At 36.9% G+C, this 12,260-nt stretch overlaps 1 protein-coding gene across 1 annotated transcript in view; it reads left to right on the forward strand.

Moving 5' to 3' along the window:
- LOC136041588 (T-complex protein 1 subunit zeta-like) overlaps positions 1-12,260 on the forward strand; it is a 53,775-nt gene that overhangs the window by 38,722 nt on the left and 2,793 nt on the right. Inside the window, exons 7-8 of the mRNA XM_065726284.1 lie at positions 7,424-7,712; positions 11,664-11,832. Of these exons, the coding sequence (XP_065582356.1) occupies positions 7,424-7,712; positions 11,664-11,832 (458 nt within the window). The remainder of the gene's footprint in view (positions 1-7,423; positions 7,713-11,663; positions 11,833-12,260) is intronic.

The following is a 12,260-nucleotide window of genomic DNA, read 5'->3' on the forward strand; positions in this document are numbered from 1 at the left end:
GACCACCTTGCCCAACTCCTCTTTGTATTCTTATAATAGTGTCTGGTGCAGATCTTAATTGAAGAAAAGAGTTTGAATACCAAAACCTAAGAAGCATTATAACAGAGAGATTGACTCCAGAATTATACAAGGAAAAAAGGAGCTGACTATGGACCACACTATCAAACGCTTTCGAAAGATCCAAAGCACAAATATAAAGACCATTTCCCTTGGAAGAATTATCAGCCAGTAGAGAAGACAGAATCTTATGCGCATGCTGACAACCCACCCCATATCGAAAACCAAATTGGTTCTCACCCTCAATAATATTTTTAGTCAAAAAAGGTAGAAGGATATACTCATAAACCTAACTAATCTTACAAGAAACAGTAATAGGTCGATAACTTGAACAGTCTGTCGGTGACTTTCCCCTTTTTGAAATTGACGAAACAGAGCCACACAGAAAACTCTCAGGTACGTATGAAGTACATAGACACATTTGAAAAAGAAGCTGAAAGTGAGATATAAGGGGGATGCATTCAATCGGCATATACATCTTAGAAATACCATCCTTATCTATTGAATCAGATTTTAAACTTTTCACAGCATCAATTACGGAAGGAAAAAGATATGGGCACTATATGGCGTTGCGAAAGCGTTGTGCTAAAGAGGCGGGTAAGAAGGCGAGTATATACAGAATGCACTGAATAATTAATCACTGAAAAAATCGAAGAATAATGTTTATACCAAGCTGAAGGTGGAAGGCAATTACTTGTCATAGTTTCATCATTTAACTTGTCAGAATTGATCACTTTTCGCCAATCCTTCCTACTCACAGGGAAGTCCATACCGCGGTAACGTGCCGACCTCAGATAACGTTTATATTTGGTTTTAGTTTTACGTTTGAGATCAGCGACACACCCAGAACTTGGCCGACCACATTCATTCCATATCTGGAGCCATAGTTTCGCTTTATTTTTTATCAACTTTAAACAAGGGTCCATTGACCAGATAGGTTTTTGTGTTCCTTTACGAATACGTTGCCGAGGTACGGCAGCTTCTTCTGCCCTTTTCATACACATCACAAGTTGGTTATAATAACAGTCAATATAGGCTTTACCATTCGTAGGTACCTGGCACTGAAACGTATGATATGGAACACGTATGGTAGAAAAAAGGGTTGTTAAGGTAGAGATGTAGTGCGGCATATTGGCTTTGCTCCAATTACTTTTTTCAAACCACTTCGATTTTTCTCGCGAGCAATTGGTTTCCGATAGATCAATATCCATTGTAAATGTCGCTGAAATTGGCATGTGGTCAGTATCTTGCTCGTTAACATGAACAGAAGCAGAAGAAGAGATAATACCATGCGAGCAAATAATATGGTCAATATCACTTTTGCTTCTAGAATGATGAACATATGAAAGGGATTTGGGCACAAAGCGGTACGACGGAAGACACTCAAAAAGCGAATCACTTCTCACATAAGATCGATTAATATCAGTATTTAGGTCCCCAATTATTATATATTGTAGAGAATTTGACAGTACCTGATTCACAAGATTCTTCAGCAGACCACAAGCCTTTGAGAATTTAGTTAAGGATCTGATCGAGTATCCTTCATATGGGAGATAAGAGTTTATAAATACAATACTGCCCACACGCACAGCCAAAAAAAATCGTCGGAGTAGAAGAGTACTGGGGAGGGTAGATGAATGTCCCGTTTAAAGACACAGGCTAGTCCACCGGAAGGGTGACCGCCAGTAACTTTTGCTGGACTCAGGAACGCAGTATGATAGCAAACTTGAAGCAGTGAGAAGATGCTCCTGGAGACATACTAAATCGTAGGAACCGTACAATTCATCAATAACAAAATCCTTATCTTTGGTGCCATTTATATTGAACGAAATAACTGAGACTGGTGCACTCATGGGTGAAAGGTGGAGTTGCACTTTATCCGATTCTTAATAACAGGGCAGGAAAAGCTGCCCTGTTATATATATATATATATATATATATATATATATATATATATATATATATATATATATATATATATATATATATATATAACAATTCGATTTTTATGTGTATTTTAAATCTATGTTTCATTAAGTTTAGGTTTACTAATCAAAAGTTACGAGCCTGAGAAAATTTGCCTTATTTTCGAAAAGGGGGAAATAGGTCATAAAAGTCATCTGAACGAAAATCACACCATCCGATTCAGCGTATCAGAGAACCCTAATGTAGAGGTTTCAAGATCCTATCTGCAAAAATGTGGAATTTTGAATTTTTTTTTGCCACAAGAAAGATTACGGATGCGTCTTTATTTGTTTTTTTTTTCCCAGGGGCGATCGTATCGACCCAGTGGTCGTAGAACGTCGCGAGAGGCTCATTTTAACGGAAATATAAAGTTCTAGTGCCCTTTGTTAAGTGACCAAAAAATTGGAGGGCAACTAGGCTCCCTCCCACGTCCATTTTTTCCCAAAGTCACCGAATCAAAATTTTTAGATAGCCATTTTGTTCACCATAGTCGAAAAATCTAATAACTATTTCTTTGAGGACGACTTAATCCCCCACATTCCCCGGGGGAAGGACTGCAAGTTATGAACTTAGCCCATTGTTTACATATAGTAATGGTTATTGGGAAGTATACTGACGTTTTCAGGGGGATTTTTTATGATGGTAGGGTAGGGGGATACGTGAGAGGATCTTTCCATGAAGGAATTTATCATGGGGGAATAGAATTTCTATGATGGGGGTGCTAGATTTTCCAGTATTATTTAAAAAAAACAATGAGAAATTAAATTAAAAAACAAGTTTTTACAACTGAAAGTAATGAGGAACATTAAAACTTAAAATGAACATAAATTATTACTTATATGAGGGTTCGTCCCCTCCTCAATACTTCGCTCTTTATGCTAAAGTATTTTTAGTAATTTGAGAAGAACTATTTATTCTAATTAAACGGCCTTTATAATTCAAGGGTCATTCTCAAAAAGTTGGAACAAAATTCGAACTTTAAAGTAAAGAACAGGGTATTGACGAGGGGACAAACCGCCTCATGTACATAATAAAAATGATACGAATGTGGAAGTTCGTTTCGTAAGTTAATTTTTAAGTTATGAATATTTATTACTAATATAAACGTTTGTAAATAAAATTAAAAGTTTTAGTGGCCTTTTTAAGTAGCTAAAAGATTGGAGGGCAGATAAGCCCCCTCCCTCTCCCCTTTTTCTCAAAATCGTCCGATCAAAACTGTGACAAAGCCATTCAGGCCAAAAAAGAAAAATTAATATGTAAATTTCGTTTTAATTATTCATGTACGGTGAGCCAAAATCAAAACCTGCATTAATTCAAAAACGTTCAGAAATTAAATATAAAAACAAGTTTTTTTAATGAAAGTAAGGAGCGACATTAAAACTTAAAATGAACAGAAATTATTCCGTATATGAAAGGGGCTGCCCCCTTCTCAACGCCACGCTCTTTACGCTAAAGTTTGACTCTTTCTCACAACTCTGTTTTTAAATCAACAAAAACTATAGCGTAAAGAGCGGGGCGTTGAGGAGAGGACAGCCCCTTTAATATACGGGATAATTTCTGTTCGTTTTAAGTTTTAATGTCGCTTCTTACTTTCAGTTAAAAAAAACTTTTATTTTATTTAATCTTGAGAAGGTATGGAGGTTGTCAAAGACATAATTTCAAAACTTTCAACTACGCTGAACAAAATGGCTATTCCAAAATTTTTGATTAGATGCGATTTGGGAATTGATGGGCTGGGAGGCGGGGGGCTTGTTGCCCTCCAATCACTTTTGACTAATAAAAAGGGCATTAGTGTTTTCAATTTCCAATCCGAAAGAGCCTTTTTCGAAGTTTTTACGACAACAAATGGCCATCTCAAAATTTCTATCGGATACATTTCGAGAAAATATGAGGTGTGTGTGTGTGTGTGGGAGGGGGGGGTGAACCCTCCGGTCACTCTGAATCTTACAAAGGACACTAGAATTGTCATCCTCAAAGACATAATATCCGCACCTTTCAATTATGTTGAACAAAATGACAGTCTCAAAATTTTGTTTGGAATTGTGGGGAAACGGTTGGTTTGGGAGGGATTAGTTGCCTTCCAATCACTTTCGACTGTTAAAAAGGGCATTGTCTCTTTGAATTTCCAATCGAACGAGCTGTTTTTGAAGTTTCTACTACAACAAATGGCCATCTCAAAATTTCTATCAGATACATTTCGAGAAAATACGAGGTATGGGGGGCGTCCACCCTTCTATCACTCAGAGTCTTAAAAAATGCTCTAGGACTTCTGATTGCCAATCCATTGAGCCCCCACCGAAGTTTATACGATCATCCTTTATATTCATGCTTTATATGCCCCCAGGGCATAACTTCCAACGCTTGCCCTGAGGGCTATAGGGGGGAGGGATTGTCATCTTCAAAGACATAATATACGGACCTTTCAACTACGTTGAGCAAAATGACTACCTTAAAGTTTTGATTGGATGTGTTTTAGGAAATGATCAGCGTTGGAGGGGAGTTAGTTGCCCTTCAATCGCTTTTGACTATTAAAAAGGGCACTAGCCCCTTCAATTTCCAATCCAGTGAGCCCATTTTGAAGTTCTACGATAATTCCTTCGATACGAAGTGCCCTGGTCTAAACAAATAATTTTAAATAAAAAAAACAAGTTTTTTTTTAACTGAAAGTAAGGAGCGACATTAAAACTTAAAACGAACAGAAATTACTTCGTATATGAAAGGGGCTGGTCCCTCCTCAACGTCCCGCTCTTTATGCTAAAGTTTTTTACTGTTTTAAAAAGTAGAGTTGAGAGAAAGTGTCAAACTTTGAAAAGTAGATTTTTGAATTAATGCATGTCTTGATTTTGGCTCTCCGCAAATGAATAATTAAAACGAAATTTGCATATTTACTTTTTTGGCTAAATGGCTTTCTCATAGTTTTTTATCGAATGATTTAGTAAAAGAAGGAGCGGTGGAGGAGGCCTAGTTGCCCCCCCCCCAGTTTTTTAGTTACTTAAAAAGACAACTAGAACACTTAATTTTTTACAAACGTTTTTATTAGTAAAATATATACGTAACTTACGGATTAGCTTACGTAACGAACTTTTGTATTTGTATGTTTTATTAAGTATATGAGGGGTTTTACCCCCTCAGCAGTACCTCGCTCTTTACAACAAAGCTTAAGTTTTGTCCCAATTCCTTAAGAATTGGCCGTATCACAAAGGCCGTAGAATAAATAGTTGAAATTACTAAAAATACTTTAGCGTAAAGAGTAGGGTATTGAGGAGGGGACGAATCCCCTCATATGCGTAGTAATTTTTGTTCGTTTTAATGCTGCTCCTTACTTTCAGATGGAAAAAACTTTTTCATATTTATTTTTTCATTTTTTTTTAATAATGCTAGAAAATCCTGAGCTCCCTTCATGGAAATTTTCTTCCCCCATGACAAATTACTCCATGGAAACTTCCCCCAACATATCCCCTCTTCTCAATAACTCCCCCCCCCCCCAACCAAAAAAATCCCTCTGAAAACGTCTGTACACTTCCCAATAACCATTACTACATGTAAGCACAGGTCAAAGTTTGTAACTTGTAGCCCCTCCCACGAGGACTGTGGGGGAGTAAGTCGTCCTCAAAGACAGTTATATGGTTTTTCGACTATGCTGAATAAATTGGTCATCTCAGAATTTTGATCCTTTGACTTCGGGAAAATAATTAGCGTGGGAGGGGGCCTAGGTGCCCTCCAATTTTCTTGGTCACTTAAAAAGGGCACTAGAACTTTTTATTTCCGTTAGAATAAGCCCTCTTGCAACATTCTAGGACCACTGGGTCAATACGATCACCCCTGGAAAAAAACAAAATAAAAAACAAACAAACAAATAAACACGCATCCGTGATCTGCCTTCTGGCAAAAAATACAAAATTCCACATTTTTTTTAGATAGAAGCTTGAAACTTCTACAATATGGTTCTCTGATACGCTGAATCTGATGGTGTGATTTTCGTTGATTATGTGACTTTTTAGGGGGTGTTTCCCCCTATTTTCTAAAATGAGGCAAATTTTCTCAGGCTCGTAACTTTTGATGGGTAAGACTAAACTTGATTAAACTTATAAATTTAAAATCAGCATTAAAATGCGATTCTTTTGATGTAGCTATTGCTAACAAAATTCCGTTTTTTAGAGTTTTGGTTTCTATTGAGCCGGGTCGCTACTTACTACAGTTCGTTACCACGAACTGTTTGATACATTGTACCCACATCGCTCTTTATTTAGGCAGCGCTATTGCGCTGCCTCTGATCATGTTTATCAATTTTATCGTAAGCAGCACGGCAAAGGCTATGGGAGACCATGGAATCAAATGAGACTTAGATTAACGAGAAGACCGGGTAACGAGAAGATCGATCAAGTGATTAGCTTCACTTACCTTCGTAGCACTATTAGTAAAGATGGTGGGATGTTAAAAGTAGAATAGCCAAGACCCAGGGTCTTTTCTCACAGGCTAAAAAAGCTTGAAAGAATAGGAAGATCTGCGAACCAAGATTAGAATTCTGGAAGCTACAGTGATGACAGTGGTCGAGCACGGTCTTGGTGATTGGGTGCTAGGAGAAACGAAAGAGGTTTTGTTAGATGTTTCCATCGGATTTGTCAATGGATTCCTTTGGGTACCCATCCGACTGACCATATTTCAGTCAGCAAGTCAAACGAGCAATTTGCTCTTATCTCTCTTCGTAGGTATGTGATGAGATAGGTTGGCATGGCTAGGACACGTTCTGCGGATAAAGGATAACATGTTGCTGAAAATCTTCCTTTTCGACCAACCATCTAGGGTCAAATAAAAGCAGATTTTTTTCTGAATGGGGCTGTAAAAGGTCGTAAGGAAGAATTTAAGGGAAATTGGAACTACTTTGGAGTGTGTAAAGATGGAGGCTTTGAATAGGTAAGGATGGAGGTAGAGCATGCGTAGCTGTGTTCAGCTCAGGTGGTTTGGTGCTGCAGTGAGTTGTCAGTAGTAGTGTTGGCTGAGCACACAAGAGGGAGGGTTGGGGCATTCTAAAGAGATATGCCCTCTACTAGCATTGGAAAGCGGTGGCTTAAAAATACTCGTTATTGTGCCCCCTCTCCTCCTCCGTAAAAATTCTGTTGATGTATTTCCATGATCAGGTACGTTCTTTCGTTTGGTAATGGAAATAACTATTCTTACTATACTTAGAATTTTTGTGAGATTGTACCCCTTTTCTTTCTTTGTCTGTCATTTTCAATATTTTGGAAGGGAAAGCCCCCTCCCCCCCCAAAAAAAAGAAATGGGCTTTTATAACAAAATACTTACCGATACTCCCTGATATGACCTTGAGTGTTTCTTCAAAATTGCTCTTTTGTCGGGCTCATAAAAATTATTTACGTTGGTATTTTTTTTTATGATTTAGGGTGAGAATAAATTCACCTTTATTGAAGAGTGCAAGAACCCACGTAGTGTCACAATTCTCATCAAGGGTCCAACAAAATATGGCCTCATACAAACCAAAGACGCCATACGCGATGGTCTTCGTGCCATATTGAACGCAGTTGAAGACAAGAGTGTTGTCCCAGGTGGCGGTGCCTTTGAGATGGCTGCGTACGTTGAGCTCATGAAGTTTAAAGACGAGGTGAAAGGGCGAGCCCGACTAGGTGTACAAGGTTTTGCCAATGCTTTGCTAATCATACCTAAAGTCTTGGGTAAGATCATTTGTTTTTCTGCAGTTTCTTCCTCCGTGTTCTTGATTACTGTCACACATATGATGTGGCTTGGTTTGGTAGAAGGGAATAAAGCCCATCCACCTTATGAATCTTGTAAATATTCAACTCCAAGTTTTTTTTCTGAACAAGTTTAGAAACTGCATGGGCATTTCAACATTTAGACAAAAAAAAACTCCATTTTAAATATTGAGTTCATTTAATTGAAGAAAATTAATAGGGGCTTTATTCATTGCAGAGTGACGTATGCAGGAATTCATTATATGAGGTGAGGCCCTTCCTGGAGAGGGAAAGCTCTTCGGAAATTAGTGTGTTCATTAGTCTGTTTAAGATGTTTATGTATAAATGATCGATATCAATGCCGATATATCGATGTGCATTAAGGCGTCTTGTGAATGGATTGTGCTATCCTTGCTTCATTTTAGATAATTAAGCTCAAGGAATAGCTATTCCATCTTCAATACAGACGAAAAAATAATTAATGGTTCGCTTGAAGTTGTAATGGATATAAAACAAAATTTTGAGTTGGGATTTCTCGATATATTTTGTTCATGTCGGATTTGTAATAAGATCCTGTCCCGGTGCTAAGTAAGACAAATATTTGGCAGCAAAATGAGTGCTTTTTAATGTTTGTGGGTAATTGAGCGCTAATGATAGAAAGGCACGATATTTATGACCGAAATCGATATCACAAGCCCCGGAGGGTGAGATTTAAATTTTAAATTCAATAAAACAACAAAAATCTTGACAAACAAAAAATCATAAAAAACCGAGAAATTTAAAGATTGGCAAAATTAATATTGTGAAATAAGTTCTATTATTAAAAAGAAAGCAATTGGCAGCAAGATGAGTGCCTTTAAATGTTTGCGCCTAGTTCACTGCTAGTTATAGAAAGAAATGCTCCTAACAGATAATTTCGTGAGCCACATTGGTCTGCCATCACAAAAACAAAAGAGAAGAAAAGCTAGATTGAAGTTTTATAAGGGGAACTAAAATACTACTACTACTAATGACTCAGCGCAGCACCAACCTGCCTGAGGCCAACACAGCTACGCACGCTCTTCCTACATCACAGCTTATTCAAAGCGTCCCTCCTTACAGCCTCCCATGAAATTCCCGTTTCTCTTAAATTTTTCTTTATGACATCCTCCCACCGCAACCGCGGATAGATTTCCGTTTAGCCCTAGGCAATTGGCCGAAAAGGAAATTCTGCGGCAGTCTGTCATCCTTCATCCGCAGAACGTGCCCTAGCCATCTCATCCTATCTCTTATTATAGTCCTAGATACAGGGTACCTATTACAATCAGCTGGGTACCCAGAACAATCCGTAGGCAATGTCTCTGGAAAACACCTAGCTAATCTTTATCCGTATTTCGGAGCGCCTATGCTTCCGAACCATATTTGACCACTGTCATTACTATAGCTTCCAATATTCTAATCTTGGTTTGCAGACTTATCTTCCTATTCTTCCAAATTTTTTTCAACTGTGAAAAAACGCCCTGAGCCTTGGCTATTCCACTTTTAATATCTTCACTGCTCCCACTTCTTTACTAATAATATTACCAAGGTAAGTGAGCTGTTCACCTGACCAATCTTTTCGTTACCCAACATCACTTTCACATCTTCAGTTATTCCTAGCCTTAGCGACTTAGTCTTCTTAACAGTAATTTTTGAACTTATTCTAGCACCCTGAAGTCGCAAAACCTCTAAATGCTCATTCATTTTTCTCACACTTACATCTAGGATGCTTAGATCATCAGCATAATCCAATTCCAGGAAAGTTTTTTCTCAACATTGCATTGGGTTCTGTGTCCTCCCATTGCCTTTCCTGTGCTCCTTAAGACAAAGCCCATCGAAATGATCCATATAAAGGGTGATAATACACAACCCTGCTTAAATAGCGGGTGCAACAAAAAAAATATATATTTTGAGAGGAGAATTGCTCCCGTTCTCCAGCAATGTTAGAGAAAGTCTCAAAGAATGAAATTCACGTTTCTTGAACGAAAATGCAAACAATTTACACCAGGTTTTTTTTTTTTTTTTCAATTTTTTCAAAGAAAAGTAAAGAGCTCCATTAAGCCAAAAAATGAGCAGAAATAAAGTAAAATAGCCTTCCAAGCGCGTAATTTGTAGTTTACTAAAAAAAATTACCGCGGACTGTCAGTTTACTATACATGTGCTGATATTTATTCCTTTAAAAACATGAAAAAAAAAATCATTTTGTATTTATTAAAGTAAAGTAAGCGAAAAAAAATTTTTATGGACAAATAGCAAACAACGTGAGGATTAAAATGAAACAAAAACCTGTTTCATTTTGAAACAAAATGAGTTGGAAGAATTAAAAAGGTAACAAAAAAGTAAAAGTTAAAAATGAACGAATTAAAAAGAGTAAACCCAAATCAAAACAAGGTCAGCCACTCACCTAAAATCTAACGACTAACAAAGTTCTCATTTACGAGAATATTGTTCTCATTTTTGGACCCCCTCCCCCTAGAAAACCACCCAGTATTTACACTTCGATTACTATTTGATGAACAATACGATTTGACTTACGCATTGAATTTTGTTTTGACTAACTTAAATCCGAATGCCAGATGTTTTGGAAGTAGGTGAACTTATTTTTTTTTGTTTAAACTTTTACTGGGTTATTAAAATAGTTAGTGATAAGTTAGTATGTTGAACATAAGCTAGTTTAAGACATACACACATATAAACCTATTGTGACCATTTGAGGAGGGTCAATTTTTAATATTTGACCCAATTTAACAAAAAAAGAGTTCTAAAAATGGTATACAAGAATTTATTATAGGTCATTTTTTTCATGGTTTTGCTGTGTAGTGCTATATAGTGGTTGTTGTTTTTCACGTTTCTCTCCTTGTCAGTAAGAGATCACAATCTGTTGATCTCAAAGATAGGTGCACTTCAAAGAAAGAAACACCCTCTTAAGCGGGTTTTGTGCCATGTGTTTTTACCTGGCTTTTAGCAGAATCTTCATCTGCGGTTTTTTTTTCTTTTTTAGTTTCCTGCCTACTATTACCGAAAACAGCATTATTGCATATCGAGTTCCTTTCTATTGGAAATTGAAATCCCGATTTTCCTGTTGTTTTTTTTTTTCTTTTTAGATATATATGGCTTATTTTCCACTTAATTAGCAACCAACAGTCAGATTTCATGTTCAGTGTTCTTGGTATTTCAAGAGTAAAAAAAAGAAAGAAAAAAACTCAACTTTCAAAAATCTGTCCATACATGAAATTTGCCATACCCAATCGCTCTTGAAATGTGAGAAGAAATGCGGCCTTCAAGACTTTTTAATAACGTATGACTTTTAATAAAGTAAAGAAAGACAAATAAGGAAAAGAAAATGCTGAATTATTGTAGAACACAAAATGCGTAGCAGTTAATTTAAAGTGTAAGAACCTGTAAATAATTTGTTCAGTAAATAGATAATTAACATTTTCAATAGTTTTTTTTCTTGGCAAGAAAAAAGAGAATATCTTGCATTTGCAAAGGTAGCAATTTATATATTCGGAGAGCTTTAAAAGGCGTATCAAGAAGGTTTAGATTGCAAATTAACTGACAAAAAGGCAAATTTGCTAAAAAAAAAATTGCTCGGATATGAATTCTTAAATATTCCTTAGAGATTAATTATAGGCCATAGACTATTGATATTAATAAATTTGGAGAGAGTAAAAATGCTGATAGCTTCTGTAATGCTATAAGAAAACAATGACGTTTTTTGTGACAACAGATACCGTCCATGATGATGAAATTCCGTGGAAAATACAAAATAAAACATGTGGGGAAATCAGGAAAATTCTTAGAAATTGAGTGGACGTGTTTCACAGCATTTTAACCCTCTGAATGATGTACATACTGAACGGGCTCGGACAATTCTGTTCCTCTCTTATTTTACTGACTTGTATAATTTTATAGCTCAAAATTCTGGGTTTGATCCCCAGGACACAATTGTGAAACTTGAACAGGAGTATAAAAAATTGGATCAACCAGTTGGCTTGGATGTTTCCAGTGGTGAACCTATGCTGCCAATTGAAACAGGTGTGGTTGACAACTTTTGCGTCGTAGAGCAAATGATTCGGGCTGGGTAAGTCATCTCTCTCATGTTTGTATCCTTTTTATTAATATTGAAAGTCGAGGTGCGATAAGTGCGATGCAGTGTAGGCTGCGCAGAGATAATAGCATGTAGTCAGTACGCATTATAAAAAAGAAGGAACGGTTAATATTTAAATCCGTGAAATCCTATATCAGGCTTTGGTGGGGGGGGGGGGTCTGCTGTTAAAGTAGCATAATGATCTCCACTTAGTGTACCGCATCCTTACCTGGCAACTGTGTCTCCTTTGAGGTTCTCTCCCAAGCTTTATGAACTAAATGGGACTTTCTATGGTCACGATTACCCTTTCACAAATTATTGGATGAAGTCTGATAGCTAGAATCAAACCTTGTCTTCGTTACGCTTTTTAAGGCAAGTTCACCGGGGGAACATTGCTTTTTCGTTCACCGGATTTGGCTTTT

Source organism: Artemia franciscana, unplaced genomic scaffold (genome assembly GCF_032884065.1).
Source record: "Artemia franciscana unplaced genomic scaffold, ASM3288406v1 PGA_scaffold_30, whole genome shotgun sequence".
NCBI classification, from domain to species: Eukaryota; Metazoa; Arthropoda; class Branchiopoda; order Anostraca; family Artemiidae; genus Artemia; species Artemia franciscana.